The 26827-nt window shown below is 40.2% G+C and overlaps 1 protein-coding gene and 2 pseudogenes across 3 annotated transcripts; 1 reads left to right on the plus strand and 2 right to left on the minus strand.

Annotated features, from left to right (window-relative positions):
* Positions 1-1226: 1226 nt before the first annotated feature.
* On the minus strand, positions 1227-3346 carry LOC311368792 (annotated as a pseudogene). The gene is made up of 3 exons: positions 2605-3346; positions 1299-2394; positions 1227-1233 (listed from the first exon to the last, which is right to left on the minus strand). The product of its transcript is annotated as an uncharacterized misc_RNA (transcript).
* Positions 3347-8247: 4901 nt separating this feature from the next.
* LOC311368793 (up-regulator of cell proliferation-like) lies at positions 8248-10993 on the plus strand (annotated as a pseudogene). Its single transcript has one exon. The product of its transcript is annotated as an up-regulator of cell proliferation-like (transcript).
* A 2845-nt stretch (positions 10994-13838) lies between these two features.
* On the minus strand, positions 13839-26231 carry LOC311368794 (apolipoprotein L2-like; the record flags this gene model as incomplete). Its single annotated transcript, XM_084487564.1, is given in 9 exon segments — positions 13839-13868; positions 22546-22623; positions 23811-23957; positions 23961-23993; positions 23995-24357; positions 24359-24521; positions 24869-24964; positions 25898-26002; positions 26095-26231. Coding segments are annotated over 9 exon segments (1152 nt in total).
* Positions 26232-26827: the final 596 nt, after the last annotated feature.

Raw genomic sequence — 26827 nt, forward strand, 5'->3', positions numbered from 1 at the left:
TACTAGTTTGGAGGCACTGGGTCACATTACATATAAACTATTGAAAGAAAAAAATATTGATGTCATATGATGATATATATATATATCATTTATGTGAAGTAATTTAATGACGGTCCCTAAATCAGTTTCCAGCGATTCAGCGCAAGGCTCTGGGAGGTGAGCTAACCGTTCTCCTGCTGCGGGTAAACCTCAGTAAATATTAGATATTCAGTCCGGCTGGAACCGGACTGAATATCCGTCGAATATCCAACTTAAAACTAACTTCACCGCGATGATTTCTTCAGATGGTTTTCAAACTAGTCATATCTACATCAGAAAATCAGCCAATTAAGTTTCAACTTATTCTATAATATGACAACAGGCATAGCTAGGAAACAATTTAATAATAATAATAATAATAAATCTTTATTTTTCAGACCCAGGGGGATCCATATCACCATAAAAGCAGAATAAGATAATAAAAACAAAGACAGAAAAAAAAAACACAAAATACAAAGTACAGAGCCTTCCCCACTATTCAGTGTAGGCTTGCATACAAACATGTTCTAAAATGGTTCCACAGTCTGGACGAAAATCTTACAGAACTGCGTACAGGATTAACCAACACATTAATAAGTTCATTCTCTGATTCTGACGCCCTACACATAAATCTGTGCATCAGATTGCGCAGAACAGCAGAGCAGGTGGGTACCCCGACACTAACAAACATATGGCTTGCACTGGAGCTTCTTGGGGCTCTCAACAGTAGCCTCATGCTGTCATTATAAGCTACTGTAAGCTTTCTTATACTACCTTGTTTGTAGCGGCACCACAGGTGGGCTGTGTACAGAGGTGTGCAATATGCTTTAAACAATGCAATTTTTACAGATACAGAGCACATGCTAAACTTACGACATAGCATGTTTGCTTGTGCATAGAGCTTACGACGCTGCCTGTACATATCTTTATCATCGGACAAGTCATTAACAATAATATGCCCCAGATACTTAATCTCACTGCACACACTGAGTGCAGTACCAGACAGATGGAAGTCAGGGAAGGTTGACTGTCTGTCTTCTCTGCTTCTAATAATCATAACTTTACTCTTACCAGCATTGTACTTTATGTCAAAGTCAGCACCATACTGTGTGCATGTTCTCAATAGCTGTTGGAGACCAGCATTGTAAGGGCTGAAGATGACCAGGTCGTCTGCGTACATAAAGTGATTAATTAGTAGATCACCAACTCTACAACCTGTACCACATGTATTCAACATCAGAGACAAATCATTCATGTACACATTAAAAAGAAAGGGAGACAGGATTCCGCCCTGGCGGACACCATTGGTCACATGGAAGGGATCAGATGTTACATTCCCCCATCTCACTCGCATTGTCTGATGCGAGTACCAGTAGACCAGGATTCTAATCAAAAAACCAGGGACCCCACTTTTCGACAATTTCAAAAATAATTTCACATGATTAACACGGTCGAATGCTTTAGAAGCATCGATGAAGCACAAGAACATGGTAGAATTATGACTATTGTATTTCTCTAAGATTTCCTTTAGTGCAAAAATACATAGATCAGTGCCATGCTTTTGTTTAAAACCAAACTGGTTGTCTGTAGACATGATGTATCTCTCAAGTCTACTCAGTAGAACTGTCTCCAGTACCTTGGACATGACACTGGCCAGAGCTATTGGCCTGTAATTATCTGAGCTGTTCAGCTTCCCCACTTTATCTTTAATAACTGGCACTAGCACAACAGAAATCATAGAATCGGGTAACACTCCATGAACAAAAAAACCTGTATAGCACATAGCCACCAGAGGGCACATTTTCTTACTGGCGAACTTAATATGTTCAGCTGTAATATTATCGAGACCACAGGCCTTATTATCTCTTAACTTCAGTATTGCTTCATGTACCTCATCAGAAGTGACAATAACATCATCATTAAACTCAACATTATCAACTACAAACAGATTACTCTTTACACAGTTTAACAGTTCAAAATATTGTTTCCGCCATAGCTGTGCGATTTCATCAAGACCACTCACACCATCTATATTAGATGGAAGAGATGTTTTGCAATTGTTAATAGTTTTTATTTCTTTCCAGAAGTCATTAACATTATTTTTTTGCAGCTTCTGTGCCAATGAATCTGACCTCATAGTATTTTCATTTCTTTTAATGTAGCGAAGTGCATATTTAAACCTAGCATTAGTACATTTTTTATTTTCAAACAGAGGACCATGCCTGCTTTTTCCTGCCTCAGCCCATTTTTTAAAAGCATTTCGGGCCTCTGCATGGAGCTCCTCTACATGGTCCTTCCATCCTGGCTTACCATTGCACACTTTAGCCCTATGCTTATGTAGAGGCCTGCTCGAGATACGGAGAGACTCCACAATATCTTCATACAGAGAACATAATTCCTTACAATGTTGTACATTCTTACAATTCATATCCTGACACAATAAGGCATCTTTTGGTACTTTAATATTACCCAGAAATACATCAGAGTAATTAACATATTTATTAAAATCCTTCTTGGACAATTTTGCCCAGTCTACTTTCCCTACACCAATGCCATTATCCACAGGCAACAGCACTGGTAAATTACCTGTGTTCAGTACCATGTGAAAGGGTATATGGTCTGTTGTGGCCAAATCATAATCAATTTTTATCATATCGATGGAGTCATGGGCATCCATCGTACAGAAGCAGTGGTCTAGCCAAGAGGTTGAATGCCAGGCCTCGCTGATATACTAAGTATAACTATCATTTGGCAGTAGTACCTTACTGGACAAAATCAATCCACTGTCTGAACAGAACTGAGTTAAATGATTACCAAATAAGGAGTTGGCATCAGTTACATCCGCATTCATGTCACCAATAACATAGATGCAGGTGGACGGATTGTCCTGAATAAAAGACATGATAAATGCCAATCTACTGAGGTACTCATCCTCGTTTTGTACACACTCATATGGCGTATATACATTCAAAATCAACAACTTCTTATCATTACAGCACAGCTCAATCCCAATAGCCCAATCAACACCCAGTCTTATGACATTAACCAACTGGTCATATTTTTTATTCCACATTGTGGCTACCCCCCCTGGGATCCTACCCCGAACAATTTTATCACTTAAATCAGTTGTTGATTCACCCGCCCCATGAAAGTCCCTGTGAATAGAATTCAATCCTTCCAGGTGTTGTTTAGCCAGGAACGTCTCCTGAACACACAAAATGTCACATGTCTCCATCAATTTGTCCACAACGACACGACGTGATTTGTCAGTTTCACTGTGCCCAACACGCAGCCCACGCGCATTGTAAGACACGACACAGATGTTCATAGAGATGTTAATTCATATCCGCTATGCAGACTGGCTCTCAGGTGGAGCTGCAGGTGTACCATGGCAATTCAGCTCACTCCCCCCCTCATTACCAACAACCTTATGTCCACGGGGCTCATAATAGCGGCGGACATAGGTCCCGGCTGGCCAGAGTTTTGGATCGTACATATCAGCAATATTGTTACATTCAGCGGTGATGTGAAACGAGCCATACCTGCTGCGGGCCGACTCGATCTTTCGACACGTCACTGTTTCATTCTCCATCTTCTCAGACAGATAGTCACGTAGTGTGTCTGCATCCAGAGTAGGAGAAAACCGGGTAGCAAACACATTGACCAGCTTTGTTTTCACTACTCCAATGTTGCTCTCAGTACCGGTTCCAATGATTCCCACATTCCTCTGCTCACGTTTCATGTGAGCTTGCCTGTGGGCTTGTTTGTTGCCGGGTTTCGGTGGCACAGTTGCTTTGAGGGGCCCCGACTTTTTACGCCCCTCTCTCACAACTACATTCCACTGTGGGGATTGTGGTCGTAATCGTGGCGATGTGCCCGCTCCATCTAGGCGCTCCTGTTGTTGTGCGGAGCTCATCAGCCCATTCATCTCCCCGCGTGAGGTGCTGGCGCACCCGGTGCCCAGCCCCAAGAGTCGGGTCTTCCCAGCGTCAGACGTTATCGACTCCTGCTGCCGATTAGAGCCTGTTAGCCCCCGCAGCCCCTCTCGTGCGGTGCCAGCAGTCGACGAGTCGTAGTCCTCTGATCGGTGCGTTTCCACCACTGTCAGTCTGCGATCCATGGCCACAACAACTGCCCCCAGGTTCTCACTCACTTCTGCCTGTGTTTCCAATGCCCTCCTCAGGCCAGTGACTTCTTGGCTCAGCTGCTCCATTCGGCTAAGCAACGCCGAGGCGTCCATATTGCCAAAGCCGACAGTAGGCAGTACGTCCAGGTAATGAGAGACAAAGCGTGGAATATTTTCACCGCACTCATTTAGAACCTTCAAACAGGCCTTGATATTATTTGTGTCCTTCTGTGGGCCTTTGTGTGCGACACAGCGTTGCGAGGTATACGGGCATGCATTGAATAGCAGCCGCTTGGACTCCTCAATCCACTCAGATGAAAAGTTGTTTGTTGTTAGCAGAACAATTTCATCATGGCTTAGTGTCTTCATCTTAACCACGATAAAGTTTAACAGTTCATCTTCCACAATCACCTCCCCATCATCTGCTTTATAAATTGCAGGTTTTGTGCGAGGACAAGCAGAGCCTCCACCAGCAGCACCCGCCGCCGCCGCCGCCGCCGCCATCTCGCCAATTTACTATTCAGTAAAACTCAAAACAATCCCAACAAGTTTTAATGCAACACAAATATATCTGACTGCAGGGGATTTGTTGAGTGGGGGAAACGCTATTTCAAAGAAGTCACAAAAGTAAAATACTTGCTCACTTGAAACTGTAATGTTACTACATTAAGCAGAAACTGAACTGAAAAGATGGCTTTATTTAATAAACTCCGTGAGTACGTTACTCAAGCATGGCTTTGCATTGTCTTCTAATACATCTGATCCTGGTAGTTATAGTTAGTATGCGAATAGGTACAGGTGCCGCCACCTAGTGGTTGGGACTCATATCATTACAGAAACATTATATATTGACTTTTTAAACAAATTATCAACAACATTTATAATGTGTGCGGCATTGCTTCATATAACCACACAAATCATGCCAATTCATAACAATAGCACAACACAGGATCCGCCAACTAATTCACACCAAACGTATTCAGTCGAGTATGTACAGCTAATTACAGGCCAGAGTAGCTCCAAGTTGGAGGGGGCCTCATATCTTTGCCATTGCTTATCATTCAACATCCCTTACCTTGGTTTACTGTATCGAGGACGAGCTGCTGTTAAGTTTTCAAATTAGTTTTACGCGCACGCGGGCTAGTAGTGTCAGCGTGATGATGATGGTAAACAAACTGGGGGGGATTAGCCTTTTTTATGGCAAAGAAAAAACACTATTGGAGAGGTTTGCTTGATGTTTGTAGGCCTACATGTTTTTATCATTGGCAATAACGTCTTAATATTAACTATTAACTGTAAAAAAAAACATTCAATTCAAGCATTTAAAAAAATTAAAATAAAGTCATGCTCGAAGAAGTGGTGGAACGGCATAATTGGCTTGGTTCCAGTCTTAAAACTATCTAATGATTTTCTGAAAAGTCAATGAAGAAAATAAATGGGAAATTTACTTCCACAGCCGTTCCAAAAGGGGGCGTTCACTGTTCCGCTCGATTACGTAAGGGATAATGTATAGAACGCCGGTCATTATTGGGAAATAAGCCCAGACAGGGCAACAGTCTTGCTTCGCCCTGAAGGGGCTTGTTTTAGATAATGACCGGCGACGTTCTATACATTATCCCGCTTATTACACGTTACTTTCAAAAATGAAAAAATAACTTTACACGCTGTGTCATTCTACAATTACCATTGGTAGTGTTGATCAGCAGAGAAATAGTCCGCCGAAGACGTTGACGTTGACGTCACTTAAGTTACCATACTACTTGCGGAGTGATACGAAAGACGTGAATCACTCCACTTTCCTTGACAGCGGTCATTATATGCTTAGCAATGGTCATTATTGAAAAATAATTCACCACCGGAAGTCGGGAAGGCCCATGCAAGTGAACGGAGCGTTCCACAGCATTTAGAAGAGCCGTGTAATAACTTTATATAACCATCCACTGTGTCTTAGCAACTACACTCGTTGGGAACCGGTAGAACCGGCATTGATGGACGTGCGGGCAGTGAATGCAGTCAGGAAACGTACCATGTCGATGACAGCAATACACTTTATGAAACACACACACACACACAAGCAATATATGACAACTTTTATTAACAATATAAACACTACAATAATGACAAAGGTTATAATATGCAAGAAGTGGGTTGGAAGCCATCAGAAAAAAGTTTGCAATGGTTTATGGTTACTTCCTTCAATCGTTCACAAAATAATGTACACAGTCTTGTACCTTTGGCTTTCTTTCCGTTTTCCAGATATTTTTTGCCCTGAATCAATATTTTTATAGTCACAACTAACTTGACAGATAATTGGCTTGGTTCCAGCCTTAAAACAGTCAGTCGCTGTTATGCTCTATTGGCCTTTTTTATGACAAAGAAGACACTATTGGAGAGGTTTGGTTGATGTGTCACATGTGTACTTGTTTTTACCATTGGCAATAACGTCTTGATGTTAAAATTGTAAAAAACAACATTTTATTGAAACAAAAGATTAAATAGTCAAAGTAAATGTAAAATAGGCCTTTTCTAGTATTACATTGGTAAATTATTTAACAAAGGGCAATTGTCAGAAGTCAAATATTTATTAAACTAAACTATTTCGGAAAAAAAAAAAACAGACTTCCACAAGTTTTTAATAAGAATGGAGCAACCCGTTGGCTGTGGCCGGCCAGCTGCATGTTAACGTGCCAAAATGAGACCTGACGTGTTCACATGTAAATTTTTGCTGCATTTATTTGCACTTATGGCCTTCCATACAAACTCTTAAGTCATAACACACAAAAGTTGGTTGTGTTAACGCAACATTTACCCACCAGTTTATTCAGAAAGCCGTTTTCATCAATTTGTATGATTGGTCACTGATATATTCTTTGTTGTTCATTTTATACATACACTCATACACCTTTGACATAAAAAAGAATTACGGATAAGACGCCAGAAGCATTTTTCGATATGATAGATATTTGGACAATATGTGCCTGGCCCTAAAAGGTAGTCAGTCAGTTATTTTTTAATGTTCATATGCCACACAAAGTAATTGTTTTTTTTGGATTATATTAATTTGTTTATTTTTGTTCGCTCTTGTTTCAACTGAAGGACCTCCCCAATGCTTCTGATTCACTTTCTGAGGGATCAGGCCATTCCAGTAGAGAACATCAACCCAATGATCTTCTTAACGGTAAGGTGAAAAGAACATAACATGCTATGATTCTGTCAAGTGTATAGACACAAGCTTACTTTTACGTTTTGTTTTACTGATAACACATGTTCCTTCCATCGAAAGAGTAAACCTTTAGTCATCATAAGGATTGGTGAAAGAAAGCATAGCAAAGCAGCATCTATAGGCCTGTCATTCTGCAGCACGAGTAAACATGCTTCATAACATGAGATCAAACCCCTCTTATAGTCAAAACTGATACAACCAGAAGGTAGCATGCTACATGAATATGCTTGTTTGTTTTTCATCTTTTGCAGAGGCCATTCCTCCAGGAAATGTCCAAGTTTCCCATGTCAGCAGTAGTACGGTGTCTCTTACATGGGAAACACCTGCTGGTGAGGTGGGGGGCTATGTTGTGACCTGTTTCTGTGATTCAGAGACACACGGAGAGCAGACAACACATTCAGACAGTGTGACATTCTCCGATCTGAAGCCAGGGCTCAAGTATGACTTCCAAATTAAAACACAGCACTCAGACTCACACAGACTCAGCCAGCCTGCCTTGACATCTGCCCACACAGGTGAGTTATTCTTATAAGCTACTAAAACCTTTTCATACAAGTTTCATACTACTCTTTTCGTTTATTGTTATCATACTCTCCCCTCTACTTTAAGCTACTATTATATTCCTATTTACTGGCAATATAAGATAGCTACACACACTAGTACTATTACTGGGGGCCTTAATAAAAAACATTCATAATAGTAAATAATCAAAAATAAACCACATAAAATTACCTAAAATAACGTAAAGGATATTAATGAAAATTTCTTTACGTTAAAATTCCATCAAAATAACACTGCAAATGTTTAAAGATGATGATGATTATTATTACTATTACTATTATTACTATATACTATTATTATTAAAAATTAATGGACAATAATGGTTACAACTATTATATCCACAGAACCTGAACTGGAGGGTTTTCTAGAAAAGCTTGGCTTAACAGAGAACTACAAGGAGAAGCTCCTACAGATTGACAAGAAGGCCGTCACAGAGGAGGCAGCTAAATGTCTTTCAGATCTCCCTTGGTGCTTTCTAAAGAAGTTAATGATGGTCAATGCGACTGCTAGGAATGTGAAATGTTCTGCAGGCAGTGAGCCAGAGCAGGATGATCCTCATGGCAATGCTGATTTAGATATTGACACCATGTTGTACCATGAAGAGTCAGGTGAAGCGCTGAACCCATTAGACATAATCACTGCTCTCTTTCTGTGCTCTAATGGCCTCCTTCAGCAGGAAATGGCAGTCAAAATGTCCATGTGTCAGTTTGGGTTGCCTCTACTGCTTCCTGATTGTGGCACACAGAAGCACACGCTCATGCTTTGGGCTTTGAGAGGCATTGTTAAAAAGTACAGAACTCAGGCACTCTCAGACAGCAAAAGCTTTATTGAAAAATCAATTGTTGTCCCTGAACTTCCGATGGTGTCCTTTGTGAGACTGGGTGAAGGTTCTTTATCGAAGTCAGAGATTCTGAATATATTCCTGAGCAATCAGAAACAGTACCACAACACTTTTGTTCACCATAACATGGAATGTGGTAATGTTCCAAGGGAAATTGCAGATGGACTGGTGGAAACTAGTTGGTATCTTCCCTGTGGTAACAAAAACATTGATATTTTCAATGAACCAGTAGCTGTAGCCAATCTCAGAGGAGATATTGCTCTCTGTGAATTGCAATATTCATTTTTATGCAAAACGTCTGCTGCAGTTTTTGTGTTTCTTGACAATTTTGACAATCGATACGAACTACTCAAAAAACAACACGAAACAGAGATTTTCTTGATAGTCAATGTGGCTAGCAAGAATTTCAACAAAAAAGTACTGGAAGAATTAAGATTGACAAAGACCAACATAATTCTTAAGCGAAATACAGTAAACAACGCAGACTTTGCCAAAACGCTACAAGATATTGTAACAAATGTTGTTAAAAAAACAGAGAAAAAAAAGAGCATAGAACAAATGGCTCACATTGCTATTGAGCTTGGAATAATGGTTGATGAGCAAGCCCCAGACTGTCAGAACGCTGAGAAAAATGCAGAAGCCATCACCTCAAAAATAAAAAACACTGCACAGTACAAAAAGAGAGAACTTCCTCGGCAGGGCTCAATATGGAAAGAACTGACCCATTTAGAGAAGGAGGAATGTAGGCTTACAAAACTTGGGAATGAAGACATAGAAAATTACAAATGTGGCCTAAAAGATAAGAAAAAAAAACTCCGGGAAGAGCAGAGGGATTTGGCCATTTCAAATGATATGATCAGCTTCATAAATGCAATCTCATGTCCACCTGTTGAACAGGCTTATTTTTTTAAATGGATGCAAATTAAACTTGACAACTTGTCCCGAGAACATTTATCATACCTCAGGGAGCAGTATAAACTCAAAAGTAAGACATTGAGCAAAGAAGAACTTAAAGTCATTGATCAACAACTTTCTAACAGCTCTTTAGGCATTGAGAACTACTTTAGAGAAATGTGTCAAATCTACGAATCTACAGTCTCCCTTCCTAAAACCAATTTGTTCCGTCAACAATTCAAGCATTTGCCCAAGTTGTGTGCCCAATTACTCATTGATGGATTTCCACTGGAGCTTGTGGAAGGTGAAGCATCAAGCATTCCTTTGGAATGGGTGAAGGACGTCTTTTCTGAACTGAGAAAACTGGTAGATCCAGAGAGCAAGATAAGAGTTGTCACAGTTCTTGGTATTCAGAGCACAGGAAAGTCCACTCTTCTCAACACCATGTTTGGAGTGCAGTTTGCAGTCAGCAGTGGCAGATGCACTAGAGGGGCTTTCATGTTGCTCATCAGAGTGAACAAAGAGTACTCAAAAGAAATTAACTGTGATTTTGTGATCATCGTTGACACCGAAGGCCTGAAATCGCTAGAGCTAGCACAATTAGACGATAGCTATGAGCATGACAATGAGCTTGCAACTATTGTTGTGGGGTTAAGTGACATCACAATAGTAAACATAGCAATGGAGAACATGACAGACATGAAAGACATCCTACAAATTGTAGTACATGCCTTTCTCAGGATGAAAGAAGTCGGCAAAAAACCAAACTGTCTGTTTGTTCATCAGAACGTATCGGATGTGTCAGCCCATGACAGTAACTTAAGGGACAGAACCGTACTGTTACAACAGTTGAACGAGATGACACAGGCAGTTGCCAAAGTTGAGAAAAAAGAGGAAAACAAAAGCTTCATGGATGTAATGGAATATGATCCAGACACTGGCAACGGGTACATTCCTGGACTGTGGCGTGGAAACCCACCAATGGCACCAGTAAATTCAGGTTACAGTGAAGCAGTTTATGAACTGAAAACAAACATTATCCAAATGTTGAAAGATTGTAAGTCATCTGGTTACAACATGGATGCATTTCTGGAGTGGACAGCAAGTCTATGGACAGCCATAAAACATGAAAATTTCATATTCAGCTTTAGAAATAGCCTGGTGGCTGATGCTTACATGAAAATATGCACAGAATTCAACAAATGGGAATGGGAATTCAAAAGGCACATGTACTCATTGGAAACAAGTGCAAAAACACAGATTTCAAATTTTGGAACAGATGCTGGCAATTTTGAGGCATCCAATGTCAAAGAACTTGTCAGGAAATTGAATACTGACGCCTGCTCAGAGCTAACTAAATGGGAAAAAAAACTTATTGACAATCTAAATGAATACTTCAAAAAAGAAGGATGTCATGTCAACCTAGTTGAGAAATACAGGGAAGACTTCATAAACAGTGCAAAATCCCTAAGAAAAGAATTGGAAAGGTTGTTTAAAGCAGAAGTAAATATAGCAGCTGACAATAAAGAGGGAATGGCAAAAGTTGAGGAAGTCAAGAAAAACACAACAAAACGTTTGGAGGAAGAAGTGCTTAGATTGCTAGAGGAAGGCCGTAAAAGAAAAATCAAGCAATCAGATGAAGAGCTGAAAAATGATTTTGACCAGATGTGGGAGAAAGCTACAGAACCTCTCCGTGACAAAGTAATGCACAAAACTGATATCTATGGTAGGGTCAATGCTCAACTGAGAAAGAATGTAGCCTCAATGGGTAGTCATGCCAATGAGATAATTGACGTATCACTTAAAAACCATGGAAAAGGGAATTTCAAAGTGAAAAGTGGCAATTGGTTTGATAGGGCTAAAACAGCGGTAAAAAATGTCGATGCATTTTATGAAGCAAAGCTACAAGAAAAGGCTGACGAAGTTACAACAAGTTGCAAAAAAATTGTATCTGATAAAAAGCAGGAGAAAACTGATTACCATGACAATTACATTCAGGAGATTTTGCAGCACATTGAGGGGAAACTTGCAAATACAAACAAAGACATCAGATTTGTAGTGAGTTTAAAATTACACATTTGTAGTTATGCAGCCAGAAACTTTGAAGAAATGCACCAGGCTTTCATAACAGAAAATGACCCCTTCAAGTGTGTCAATCGAGACAAAGATAGTTTTTTTAATGATTTTAAAGACCTGTATCACGCAAGGGAGCAGGATGAAAAGAAAGCTGAGGAATTTGCTAATCGATGCCTCCAGCCTGCAGTGGAGACCTACATTAGAGTTTCCTTGGTTCCAGATGTTGTTGATGAAATGGTGTCAGGCAGAGATTCATTTGAATTCAGCTCGCGCATGTCTTTCCAATATTCTGTCTTGAAATACTTGCTTTCAAAAGAGGTTTGCCACTTCATAGAGTACACCAGTTCATATGAGAAATTCATAAGGGAATGGATTCAGAAGGAAATTGAGAAACGCTTTTCAGATGGGACTAAACTTTTGGAGCTAGAGGATAAATACCTAAAACAATGTATCAGATGTATTGACAATGCTATTCAAAAGGCCCAAGTGAACAAACAAGCAACCCAAAAAGAGTTTGTTCAAGATATTTGCAAGGAACTTGGTGATCAATTGGTAATGTCCCAGGATGCTCTCAGTGCTTGCATGGTGCTTTTGAAAGAAGCCACAGCAGAAAAGTTTGCAGACTTTCTTAAAAAATCTGTGAGGGAAATGGAAGAAGCTCTGAAGAAAAAACAAAAAGAATCTGAAGTCAAAGTGAAACTAGACGGACTCGGGTCAAAGCCACTGAATGACCTTGTAGCTAAGTTAGGTGGATGTGGTTAACAGTGCCCATTCTGCAGTGCACCGTGTGAGGCAGGGGCAGCGTCTCACGAGTTTCATCATGTTGAAATACATAGGCCACAGGGGTTAGGACGATACAGATATGAAGACTCAAAGAAACTTACTACTTCTATTTGCACATCCTCTGTCTTTAGTGACAGCCGATTCCGTAATGATGATACAAAGTGGGAGTGTCATCCTTACAAGGAATACAAAACATTTTACGAGAATTGGTCAATTCCTGCAGATCAGAGCTATATAGCATCTGATTACTGGAAATATGTGATGGCCAAGTTCAACAAGGACTTTGCCAAATTGTATGATGCAGAGCCTGCAGATATTCCCAAGGAATGGGAACAAATTAAGATGGAAGATGCTGATAAAAGCCTTAAAGTGGCTTTTAACATCAAATAGGATTTGTGGAGATGATGAGAGTGAGAGTTTCTTCTCTGACCATTAGGAAGAGCAGCTTGTTTTAGAATAATATATATATTTGATCTAATGGGAGCATTATGAAAATCATCACAATTTTATCATGCGACATGTTATGGTGCACAACTTATCCTACTACATATGTGAGGCAAGAAAGGCTGAACTGACGAGATAAGTAGTGATAAAAGGATGTGTGTCTTATTACAAACTCAGCTCTGAACTTAACTTGCCTCTTTAATTTCACGGTTCGTTGTTGAAGTAATGTTCCATTGTAACTTTTAAAAGCTTGAGCTTGATGCTTGATGACATTTTTGTTTGATGATTTGAAAGTGGACAATCACGTAATAAACTAAGCATAAAGGCTATCATGCATATACATTTTAATTATTTTTTTTACTTAAAATATATTATTTGTGTTAATATTTTTGCCTAGGTTATTTTGTTTTTTTTCTCATCCATTCAATGTTCACTCTTTTTTTGATTTCTTCATTCAATTTGTTAAAGTGACTTTGTTGGATAATCTCTCAGGCATTGTAAGAATTCAGAAATTAGGAGAAGATATCTCCTGCATTGCTAAGGTGTTTTTGTCATTTTATATTGTTACTGCATCCAGAAATATTTAAAATGTAATTTTTAATTGTTCATTTGATATAGACAGTTGAGAAATATCTCTCAAAATTAATTAAACTGGTGTGTGTGCTTTTTTGGTAAGTTTGACACAAAATAAAGGACAGAAAAGTGTCTATGAATGTTTTTATTGTATTTTCTGGTCAAAATCAGAGCATACACTGTGCATAACTTCTACAGTAAACCAAAATATCATTTTATGTTTTCATAGATTTACTTCTATACCTTTTTTCAAGTGGAACCTGTAGTATAGTGCTAGGCAGCCCACTATATGCTGCATCCTAATAGCCAATCAGGTTGGACTTGGGGTTCTGGGGGTTGTTCATAAGACGCGAGTAGAGTTGATGCACCAGTGATATACGGTAGTGAACATATCATGTAACCTGTACGTGGCTTATACAATATAAAAGTCAACTTGCTAGTACACACGGCTTGGTGGAGTCAATTCCTTTCGGGACATGATAGAACCAACATGATAATTTCCCTGGAGGGATTGACTTGTCGATGGGTTTTATTCTTGAAAAACGTTCTAGTTCAGATATGTTACATATTGCAGGTTTAAACTAGCCTGGTTCCGCCCGCCTCCGTACTTCCGCTAAATTTTCATTTCACTTCAGTACTAGGTCTGGGAGTGCTGTATGTTCGAACGATTTATTTTCCCTCAAGTTTGTCCCTCCAATCAGCGAACAGGAGGCGCGGCCTGAGAACAGTGACGTACAGGTCGTGCGCGAGTTTCAGTTGTAGTCAAACGAATACCAGGAAGCAGCAGGAAAATCATGGAGAAAGAAGCTATTCGGTCTGTTGTGGAAACTCTGCCGAATATAGATAAATTAAAGCCGGAGCAGGAACAGGCTTTGCTTAGTTTTGTTGGTGGTCAAGATGTTGTGGCGCTTCTTCCCACGGGATTCAGGAAAAGTTTAATTTTCCAGCTGGCTCCGTTAGTGGTGAAGGAGTTTGCGAAGCATGAAATACGTCACGACCAAACGTTAGCGATTGGTTAAGGCAGATCCGGAGTGGCACTGGGCAGAGCCAATAGGTTTTAAACTTCAACAGCACCCACCTTCAAGTGAAAAATCGTTTGTCTCTATAGCAGTTCTAGACCATCGAATGAAATGAAATGAGTATGAAGGTCTAGTTAGGACTAGGTTAGGTTTAAACATTCTAAATAGGCAAATGCTTTTGATTTAGTATTTCGATGGTGGCATGAAAACATCAAACCAACAACAAAAGATGAAGATTTGTAGAGCAGCTGTTAAACTTCTGTTGGCATTCACAGTGACATATATTATATAGATCATTATTATTTATATATTAATATTACATATTTAAATATATTATTTAATGATAGAAACATTTGTCAGTGATAATGTAGGAGAAAATCTTTAGATGGGCAAGATGTCATCAGATCTTCAGCACACACTGTTCTTATATTAAAATATCACTTGTTTTACTATAAGGAATAAACGTAACAAAATAAGCACTAACAAGAGAATTCAATGAAGTTTTTTGTTTTTTTTAAATATGTAGTTAATCCTATTACAGTATATTGTTAAAGTAATCGTGTTGATGACAATTAATTCACTCATAAGATACAAAAGAGCCCTCAGCAAGGTGCATTTGACCCTGATAGATCATGATGACCCTAAGTGTCGGTGTACACCTAGAGTGTGCATATATTTCTTGATAAGTAGCCCCTACGATAACCTTTCCCTCAAAATAGCCTCACCCAATCGCACCCATGAACTTCGCCATAGGCTCGGCCAATCAATGACTCGCATGCAGGTGCACTGGCGAATGAGAGGAGAAAGCGGGACTTGAGAGAGCGGGACTTGAGAGAGTTGGCGAAGAAGAACGAGGAAGATGGCGGCGCTCTGAGAGGTCCCATGCTGACGGAGATTTCGGTATGATAGATCAGTTGAATAACAGTTTAGCTCTTAGTTATTGCGTGTGCGACATGTTTTAATCTGAGCTACGGAACAGTTACGGCTTGAGTGGCGTGTGGAAGAGCGGGAGACTCCACGCCATCAGCGCTGAAGATTCATCCGGGGTCGTATCATGAACAAGTATAGTTTGCGTAGTGCGAGGCGACCGTCCTCGCTAGGTAGTGCAAAGTGTTGACTAGTCAGTTATATAGCCCGTCGTTGGAAGCCTGTCATGCCAGAGGACGAAGAGCCAGCCAGTTCATTGCTACAGACCAGGACGTGTCTGTGGCTCCTGCTCTCTCCCTCTCTCTCTCCCGCCATTAATGCACGGTGCGGTGGGTGAGTAAATAGGCTACCCTGCCACACAAGACTATCATTCTCAACGGACAGCAACGCACTCATGATGGACATGTCTAATTGGTGAACGGTCGGCACACACGTGGACAATCAACCAAAAGGAACATTGAAAGTGGACATAGTTATTGAGTGTTATGATGTGTATGGTGCAAAACCGTTTCTGATGTTACAATCGACATACTAATGTTACTGTTGTGTGATTGTGTTGTTAAGCCAACTTGTGAAAGTGTTATTGAGCCACTCTGGTGAAGTGGATGTTGGTGTAAGGTTTTGAACGTTATATAGTGGTTACAGGTGGATAGGGAAGCTATTCATATATGCTTTACACGTGATTTCTACATATGTGTGTGTTTATTTCTATTTTTCATTTACTTTTCTATTTTACTTAGTAAGAAAACTAGTATTTAGCATAATAAATACACATTCATTTTTCAACTTTTACATTATTGCTTTTATTGTGGAGTTTTTCCATCTTCTCTGAAGTAGGGGCGTCTCACCCTCTGTCCTTAAAGTATAGTAGTTAGGGGGAATACAGGGTAAGTCACACACACAGCTACTTACTGGTATTCTGTTCTTTAGGTCTTCACCGTGACAGGTCCAAATCCTAAAGCCTGAGCTACTGTACTCCAACTGAGCAGGCAGAGTAGACAGGAGACTAATAGGCCTGGGGGTTAGGGACCTAGATCCTCTGATTTCTAGCCGTTCAGGGAAGAGTGATTTACCCCTACTAAGCGGACATAGGTTCCGTCCGCTACATATGCAGTTCTGATAGAGGTGATAAACAAAATGGCTGAGAATAATCATTTGAACATGAATAGTCATACTGTAGTGGTCACATTTTGCGTCCGAGAGACAGAGATGATACATCTAAAACTGACCTTCAAAGCTAAAAAGCTCAAGAGCATAATCTAGCCCTTTTGAAGACAAAGATATCTAACAGCTATGAATGTGTCCTATTAGTTTGCTTATAATGAGAACAATAATGACACCAATCAAGGATAGCATTTTATGTTTATCAGTGTAATTTACCTTTTAATACTGTTATGATTAATCATTTGTGATATCATATCTGACCTTATGAAGATTAGACTGATTATACTTTATACAGTCTACAGAGGCTGCCAAGATGATTCTAAATCCTATGATTTTCACTAATATGAACTACTGTTTAACAAGCTGGTCACATGCCAACCAAAGCATGCTGAAACAACTCAAATCACCATGCAAACAAGCACTCAGAACACCACATACAAAATAAAATCACTTCAATTGCTGCCCAGCCATGACTGTGCATCTCCTTCGTTAACAATATCGTTGTACAGATTTGTCTGCAAATATTTGTCTGTATGCATGTTTGGAGGAGCTGGTGTGCACCCTGTCACCACCGATAGAATACCAAAGGCATCAGAGGAAGAGGAAAGGGGGCTTTTTAAGAATGTTCCTACAAACAAGTTTTGTATGATATATTCATGTCAGTGTGTTACCAGTTCTGTTACTCTGTAGGCCAATATATAACCTATTTATACAACTCTATACTACACTATGTAACTTCGACTGAAAGAATGTATTACTCTTTGTATGAATATCTAATACATTTAAAAATATATATATATATTTTTTTTTTACATACACCAATAAAAGTGCCTTAAATTGTTCCAATGTGTGTATTTGGTATAAAGCGGTAACAAACGATGATTGTTGGGGAATGCACCTGCTGCTGGGGGCTTTCCAGCTTCAAGCAACCCGTGGCAAGTGGGGCTCACAAAGGCAGCAACCTTCTGATGACCGGCAGACGCTGCCATACGTTGACGCTACGCCCAAATGATTCATCCTGTAGGAGGAGTTTAAGTTTGGATAAAAGACGCTGTTTTCTTGCTCTGCTTTAGGTGCTCCAGGGACCATCTCGGTTTATTGTTATTTGTTGAATCTTCAGTAAACCTAACTTTGTTGAGATCTCTTTTTGTTTGTGATTATTTTGTATTTTGAGTTTATTCCAAACAAATGATCCTTTATTATAAGAACAGTGCGTGTCGAAGATCTGGTCCATCTCAAGATTTTGTCCCACATGCATATGTATAATTATTGAAGTGCTCTTAAATAAACTAAACTTACTAAATATTAAACTTAGACTTCTCACACTAGAGACAACTGCACAGTAGTCAGTAATGGAGACAAAACATGACAACAGTTGCCTGGTTGATCCACCATCAGCAACAAATCCCAGGGGTGAGGTGTGTGTCATCACTTGTAGTAACCAGGAAGTATGATATTGACGTGATTCTTTCACATCTAGTTAATCAAGATAAGCTCACAAAATGATGGCCGTAATGGCCAAGGCTTGTACTGTTGCACTCCTTGGACTCTCAGCTTTCATGTGATATATTGTGTAGATAGCATGACGTGAAGGAAATCTACCGGAAGTACACCAGATATGTAAACGGAGGTCGCCACACACAAACGCCCGTGTTACGCCACGTCCTGCTACACGTCCTGCTACAACACCCCCATCTAGTGGCCGCTTGTCGCCACTGGTCCTCATTCTCCCAACACACCTGTCTGCAATCTGCAATCTCCATTCCCTACTTCAGCCGGTGATCTTCAATCAGCCAGCGCCAGTTCGTCGTATACTACTACCAAGTTCGTATCGGTCCTACCAGCATTCTTTGAGATTAGTTCAGTTTCCCTGACTTCCTTGACAACCCTTTTCCCTGTCCTCTAGTTCTCGTTCTTCGTTCTGTCTACTGTTGCCGAACACCTGCCTGCCTGACCACCCGCCTGCCGCCGAACCCTTGCCTACTTGACTACCTGTTACCGCGGACCCTCGCCTGCCTGACCACCCGCCTGTCGCAGAACCCTCGCCTGCTTGACTGCCTGCCCGTTACCGGACCCTCGCCTGCCTGACTACCCCTTGGTTCCAATAAATCCCACTTCCTTTCACCCCGTCTCCGCCTCCCTGTGTCCAGCGTTTGGGTTCGCTCGTCCTGTCCCCGTAACAGCCCGATATATAACAATCGTATTCCCAATTGATTAATCATTTCAGCGCCAGTGTAACATGGAATAGAGTAACCATTAAAGGTCAACATTGTGTTTCTAGGTTAAATAATGAAGTTGAATAATTATTTTCAAAGTTTGAATGGTAGTGCGTGATTCCAATCTAATATGACCATTTTAATAGTGGAGTGGAGTCTTTAGGTGAAAAATTGTGGAAGGAGTAGGGTCTATAAATGTGTAGAGAATAATAAAGAAAGAAAGAATAAAGCCCAAGAATAGCAATAGCTTAGCGCTGCTTGCAGCACTCACCTAAGAAGTCTGGAGCCTCTCCATTCATTTTTGATTTCCATGGGGTGTCACCAACGGGCCCAGACCAAATCTCTCTGGACATCAACAACCAATCAAAGCAACAAAACGGGTGACGCAGCACTGAGAAGCTTTAAGAGCAGTAGTTTGCTCTTCTTTTAGTGAACATCTACTTCAGTTTGCTTGTGGTTTAAAATGCCTCTACGTTGATCCTCTGCCGCAACCGCTGCCCGATCAGAGGTCGCTCTCCGGGGCCGTAGCTAGATGAGTTGGGGAGGGGCTGGACCTGAGCCGGGGTAGGGCTGGACCTAGAGGTTGAGCTGGACTAGGTCCAGCCCCACCCATATATGATGATACACATTTTTGAGACATTCATATTTAAGGCTGTTTCCCTGTTGGATAACTAAAAGTAGGGTATCACTCTTTCGGAGGAAGTTGGTATCCAAAATGAAATTGTTTCGATACAACTGCACCGTCGTGTTATCAAAACAACTTATATTCACGTACCGCAGTGCAAGTCAACATTGGTTTTGTAGCGCTGACTGCTATCAAGATGGCGACTTTAAATATGACCAGGGTAAAAATACAGATTTCTTATTTTTCTAATCAAAATAAATAATTAAAGAATATACATTATAGTCCTATTATACTCTTGGATATGACTAGTAGGAGGATATCTGTCAAACTGCGCTGCTGATGGTAATTTTCTGTATTTCTTCAAAGACTCAATATAACAGGCTAAACGTTTTATCTGGTATTGTTTTAAATTGTACTATAGCCTATGAAGTGTTCTATTTTCTGTTTCCAATGCCTGTTATTTCTAAATTTCAATTATCAATTAAATCGATATATAACCCTTATCGTCTTCTGAAGTTCCTCATTCAAGCAATTCCAAGGTGGAAATGATACCACTGTAGACTTACCACTAGGGGGCAGCAGATCATAAATGAAAAGTGGAACAAACAGACAGACGCTCAAAGACATTAAACAATAATGGAGAAATGGCTTCTGATACAGTGTGGATGTGGTTTGCGACAAATCACCATAAAAAAATGAATTATTGTTAAGCAACTCTCAATGCTAGTCTCTCTCAATGATAGTCGTAGACAATTTCAGCATTGACCGAAAATCTTTTTCTTTTTTTTTCTCCTACAAGAGCTGCACAACCGATCATGAAAACCTTCCATCGCACTCAGCACGGACGGGGTAGGTCGGACAAGAGGCTGTAACGGCTCCTGGTCAGGGCTGTAGTGGTAAAATCAGAGGTGGGTAAACTCTGAATTCTGTGATCAGATGGACCACGATGCAGTGAGGCAGACCGCGCGGCGTATATATTTTGTACCAAACCGGACCTGTGGCATCATTGTCAAAATTGTTGGTTATGGTTATGATGATATTGTGGTTATTGTTTAATGTTCATTTTGTGAAAAGAAATGGGATACTACCTGCAGTCTATTACCCAATGTTTTTTATCCAATTCACATGTGTGGCCATTAGACTGTACCAATTACATCACTGAGTGCGCTCTCATGCCTTCAGTCACTATATCCAATTCTATCTCTCTCTTTCTCCTCCCTCTCTTTGACCTCCTGTTCCTCCTCTCTCATCACTGCCTGTCTCACCACTGCCTGTAAAATAAATGTAAAATTAATTGTATTGGAGAATTATGTGGAAGTACCTGGTAGGTGCCTACTTCCTACACTTGGTAGGCAGCCTGTCATTTTATTTAGCCTACTGGCTAATCTACCCCTTGCTAAAATACCTACAAAAGCATGTCTGAATGTCTAGTGCTACAGCCCAGGTCCACGTTCACACACGTTTCTGTTATTAGAGAAGCATCTTAAGAAGGGGCGCTTTCTGAGAACTTTCTGCCAGAGTAGGCGTGTTCTTTATTTTCCTACAAAGTGATGACATGCACCAACATCATCTACACCTGTTCGTTGTGACTTTAAACCCAAGATTGCATTGTAAGTGAAAAATAAGCTTTGTTCCACACTGTAAAGCAACGCAATAAACATAACTCGCTAGCAAAGAGCTGTGTACAATTAGTGGTAACGTTATCATCACTGACTGAATGCATCATCTTATGCGAACCAAAACAACCTTAAAATAAACATAATATTGCTCTTTGAACTTACTTTGTATTCGGGGCCTTGTGTTGGCATCTTTGGGAGGGGAGATGCTGCGGAGACGCTTCAGAAATCACTAAATTTTTTATATATATATATATATATATATTGCAAACCGCATAAACGTTTCTCGAGCTATTGATCAATAGAGACAACCTGCTGCTTCCTGATAGCCGGCGCCACAGGTAGTGATTGGTTACACAGACACGCACCATAATACAGCGCAAATTGCTTGTGCTTGTGTAGGTACAACACATGAAATGTTGCCACTTTTTTTGCGTAAACGCCACTCAGAGGTGTGTAAACGCTATTTCCAAAATTCCAGAGGTGGGTAAACGGCGTTTACGTGCGTTTAGCCACCACTACAGCCCTGCTCCTGGTATAAAGAGTACCCTTGGCTGGAGAATTCTCAATGCTAGGATAGAATACTGCACATTGTGGGGACATGTTTCGCTCCCCTATGCTCTTGAGACAACGTCCGTTTTCCTCGGGCATTGGTTTTTCAAACTGGAAAAGAGCCATGCATAAAGATGGAGGATTCCAGATGCATGGCAAGACAGATCTAAATGCCCTTGTGGCATGGTGATGAAACGTCATTTCAATCTTCTGTGTTGTCATGGTTTCGGGCGAGGTATGACTCGGAGAGTGGTAAATGTTCAACACGTGGTTTATTCAGAGATTCAAGGTAAACAAGCTTGCATCCTGGAGATGGTTCATGGAACATCTCACCAGGTAAAATTCAGTCTAGAGCAAATTAATTTTCTCCATTGACTTTTCAGAAGAAAAAAAAAGTTGTAAGTCTGGAACCAATTATCCCACAAATTATTCGTTACCATAAAACATTTGATTCGGATCAAATAACAATTTGGAAAACTGAAGAGAAAAGGCAAAGGTAAAAGACTGTGTACTGTTGTAAGAGTAGCGTATCTCTTTGATAGCTCTTTTTTAAATCACTTTTATTGAAGTGGTTTCACATCAAACCACAATCTTGTAGGCCTACATGTTTTCCCGATTGCGCCCCAAAATGTTGGTCCTTTTTTTTTTAAGAAAGAGAAAAATAAAAATATAAAAATAAATAAAACTAAAGCTACCATTAGCCACTGATGTAAGCTTCTCCATCTCCAACACTTGTTCTATTGTTTTGCAACAAAACTGGAAGTAATGATGGCACCATAACATTTATGCCGAGGAGAAGGAAAAGTGTAGTGGTGAATGACATGCATCTCTTTTCTCTCTCTCCCCCTCTTTCTCTCCCTCTCTCCCCCCTCTCTCTCTATTTCTACCTGTCTCCACCTCTCCTCCAGCTGGAGAAGGCCCAGGCCCGTCGGCTGGATCTGCTGGTCGTGAGGCAGAGGGAAGTCCTGCAGCACATAGACGAGGATCAGCCAATGGTGAGCCCGCTCTCATTTACCAATTAACTCACTTGCCTCAATGAATGAATTCACCCGATTGATCAATTTATTGCTTTTTTCATTAGTGTTTCTGAAGCTATTAGCATCAAATATCTGTTTGATATCTGTTTATCTGTTTGGACTTCATAACGGAATAATTGCTTGTCGGCCTATTGACTTCATTTTCATCATTTCATAAAAGCATAAAGTTTTATGAAATCACGTCGCTAGTAGATTCTGTTCACATTGCCTGGAGTCAGCCAACAGAACTTTGTTTCTCTTCTACCTCACCCGTTTGGGTCTGATTATGGGATTTCTAAATGCTAGAAACAAACAGGATTTTATTATGTTAAATGTAGATACAATAGATGGTCTTCAATTGAGTTGGTTCCATAGTCTAGCCTATGACCTCAGTCTGCAACCAAAACTAAAGCGAAGTTTGACAGTCTGAAACTATCCCACTCAAACCAGAGTTCAGTTTGACCTCGGATAATGCATTTTCTCAAATATATGAAAGCTCAAATGGTATGAGTTCCAATTTCTCCCACACGGCTAGAACAAATGGTAGGCTAATGTGGACAATTGACATCAAAGAAAGAAAACCAGAAAATATCAGCCAAAAACAGGCCTTTAAGGTTAGCGATGTCATCGTGTTCTGTTAGGCTCTCATTTGTATTTCTGAGTTTGATTTAGTTTGCAGTATATTTGACAAATTATTTCAATAGTTCCTGACATGAACTCTGATTTACTTAATCCCGACCAGTGGTGGATCTAGAAAGTTTTACATGGGGTGGCAAGAGGGCTTGGCAGGGGGGCATGGGACGACAGTACGTGTGAAGGATCCCAATACATAAATGGATTCTACGAAACAAGAACAGGAAAATACATACACATTTAAACTATTTATTGTTATAGTATATCATCAACACAAACACACTACCCAAGCGTTCTTAATGCTTGGGACAAGCCCAGTGTTCAAACAAAACACAACTGTGCATCTCTTAACAGTAGAAGTAGCCTATTAATTAAAAAATTAATATAGTAAATAAAACGTATAATAATTGTCTCCAAAAAGCTCTAGTTGAAATCGACTGTGGAACAACGATCGACTGTGGAACAACGATCAATTGTGGAACAATCCAACGCTTTTGAAGAACCTTTTTCCCATTCTCTAATTTCTGCCTGCCAGTACCCACAGAGTCATGGATTCTCGTCCAACAGTCCACTTCTGAGCGCAGAAGGGCCGCCCTGGCTCTGATGAACTCTGAGACTTCACTCTGTTTCCCTCTGGCCAAACTGATGCTCTATTTACAGATGGTGTAGATGTCCAAACCAATAAAAAATCAATTCCACCCACGAGCCAACACCTTCAATTTTTTTCGAGGTTTGCTTTGCTGCTATTCTTGAAATTCTTGCAGCCTTTCTAGCTTTACAAATATTCTTAACACTGAAGCCAATTCCACCAACTCCAAAAACCACTTTTGCTGCCCCTTTAGCACTATCCCAATGATCCTCTCCTAATTTCTCTTCCCTCTGGTTGATGACCTCATCCAGGCACCCCTGGATTGTATTCACATCCTGCATGAAGCTCTGAAGGCCTTTACTGGCTTTCTTCTGCTGTACTTTATTGACTGCCATCTCTGTTACTGCGGTGACTGCAATGGCTGCTCCACTGGAAACCCCCAGACCCAACCCCCCCGATGCTCAGAGCCAGAGACCCCCCAGCTGTCATCGGGGCTAGAAACAGACCTGCAAGGGTCATGACCCCACCAACGACCCCCACTGAGCTCCCAGCCACACTAGAGATCTCGGAGCCCTTCTTCATCCGGTCCAGCTGGACGGCACAGCCCTCCATGTCATCAAGGAAGGCAAGGCAAGGCAACTTTATTTATATAGCACTTTTCATACACAAGGCAGACTCAAAGTGCTTTACATATAAACATTGTCATACAATAAAAGAAAATAATAGATAAGTAAAAAGTAAAATAGATAGAAAATAAAGGCAAAGTTTAAAGAAAAAACATTTTAGAAAGGCAGAGTTAAAAAAAATGCATTTTAGAAAGTGAGAAAATAAAGGCAAAGTTACTAATAAAATAAAAAATAGAAGCATTGTAGATTTAAGATTTAGCAGAAAGCTAAAGCAAACATAAAAGTCTTCAGTCTTGTTTTAAAAGCTGTCAGAGTTGGGGCAAGTCTTAAATCCTCAGGGAGTAACTGGAGCATTCTGGGACGACACTCGCTGAACTGGTCGACAAAGCCAGACAACGACTTCTCCTGGAATAAGAATGTCAGTCTGAAGTCCTTGTCCTTCCTGGACAAAGTGGATAAAAAATATATGATTAATTCTGTCCTTAGACAATCATTTTTTTCTGTGTGTAATGTTTGCCATATCTTGATGGACTCTTTTTAGCAAGTCAGCGAGTTAATATTAACTTTCACAACAAAGCCAACAATGCTTTTGAGTCAGATTCTTGGAAACAAATGAGCCGGAATGTTGGTTGCCTGATGAATTTCAGGTGCTGTTCAATGTTGTGTTTCTTAAATGAGTGGCAATGATAGTTCAGCAGGCTCTAGTCGGTATTCAAACTCTCAACCTAAGGATCACCAGTTCAAGGCATTATCCCGTTGAGCCACTGACACTCCTGTACTGAACCCTCATTCACATGGTGAAAATGTATATTGATAAGCACACATCAAGAAAACTCCAAGCACACATTTCACAAGAGAATCAAGGGCTTTCTTAAAAGAGTACAGATCTGAAAATTTGCACTTAATAGTATCCACCTAATGATAGTCATATGGTAGTTATACAATAACAAAAAGTCATTTAGGAAAAATGGGCTGAGACTGTGGACGTTTGGCTTTTCTATGAAATTGGGAAAAGTAAACATTTTTAGGGCATAAGAACAGGGCCATAATGATGCATCTGATTCTAGAGATTCATATGATTAAAGAATTTTGAGTCCAGGTCAATCTGGTGAGGAGAAATAAGCCTAATTCATGATTTTTTACAATAGCGCCATCTTTGGGTGCAGTACCACAAATGTGGGTTTATGGTTAGTGGGGGTTATTGGTAACCATATCTGAGGATTTCAAGAGTTTTCAACTTATGGTATAGGCTGCAGTATGACTTTTACAGAATTTGGGTGAAAAAATGAACGGTACAGAAACAATAGGGGAGCTCGGACCCCTGAAAACATTGAAAGTCATAATTGTCCACCTCCAGATCCTGTGTGGCGCTCACCTGATAGCAGAAAGCTGGTCGACGTGAGAACTGATATTTCGCAGGTCATCTGATGTTAAATCCTTCAACTGAACCCGTGGTGGTTTACCTCGTCCAATTGCAGAGCTGTGAATGACATGGTTTACTGTCAAATGATGCTGTTATTAACTCAAGGAACATATTTCTATAAATCATTGTTGAATTAGTCCCCAGCCTACCTTGGTTCCATGATCTTACAGATTTCTATGTATGCTTCTAACTCAGCCTCAAAGATGGCCACGTTGTGGAGGCTGGGCTGGAAGAAGACCTCAGCATCTCTCTTGAACTGCAGGAGGAGACGACAGACCAGGAACATCTCACCAGGTAAAATTCAGTCTATGTAGAGCACGACAGTCAGTGACCACCCCCTTTTTGAACGGCTCTGGTTCCAGAATTTATTTCAAATTCATTTTCTCCATTGACTTTTCAGAAGAAAAAAAAAGTTGTAAGTCTGGAACCAGGCCAATTATCCCACAAATTATTTGTTACCATAAAACATTTGATTCGGATCAAATAACAATTTGGGAAACGGAAGAAAAGGCAAAGGTAAAAGACTGTCTACTGAGTAGCGTATCTCTTTGATAGCTCTTTTTATCACTTTTATTGAAGTGCTTTCACATCAAACCACAATCTTGTAGGCCTACGTGTTTTCCCGATTGTGCCCCAAAATATTTTCTTTTTTTTTTAATTAAGAGAAAAATAAAAACAAAAATAAAAATATAAAAAATAAATAAAACAAAAGAAAACAAAACAGTAAAGTTAGTTCAGAGGGGTGTTCCACAAAGCCGGTTTTATCACTTACCCAGCTAAGTTAACCCAGGGTTAGCGGCAACCCTAGGTTTTCCGTTCCAAAATGACCACGGCATGTAAGTTGCTATGGAAACATATGCTCTCAATCAAACCTGGTCGGAG

This window comes from Micromesistius poutassou (genome assembly GCF_964030765.1).
Source record: "Micromesistius poutassou genome assembly, chromosome: 23".
Classification (NCBI taxonomy): domain Eukaryota; kingdom Metazoa; phylum Chordata; class Actinopteri; order Gadiformes; family Gadidae; genus Micromesistius; species Micromesistius poutassou.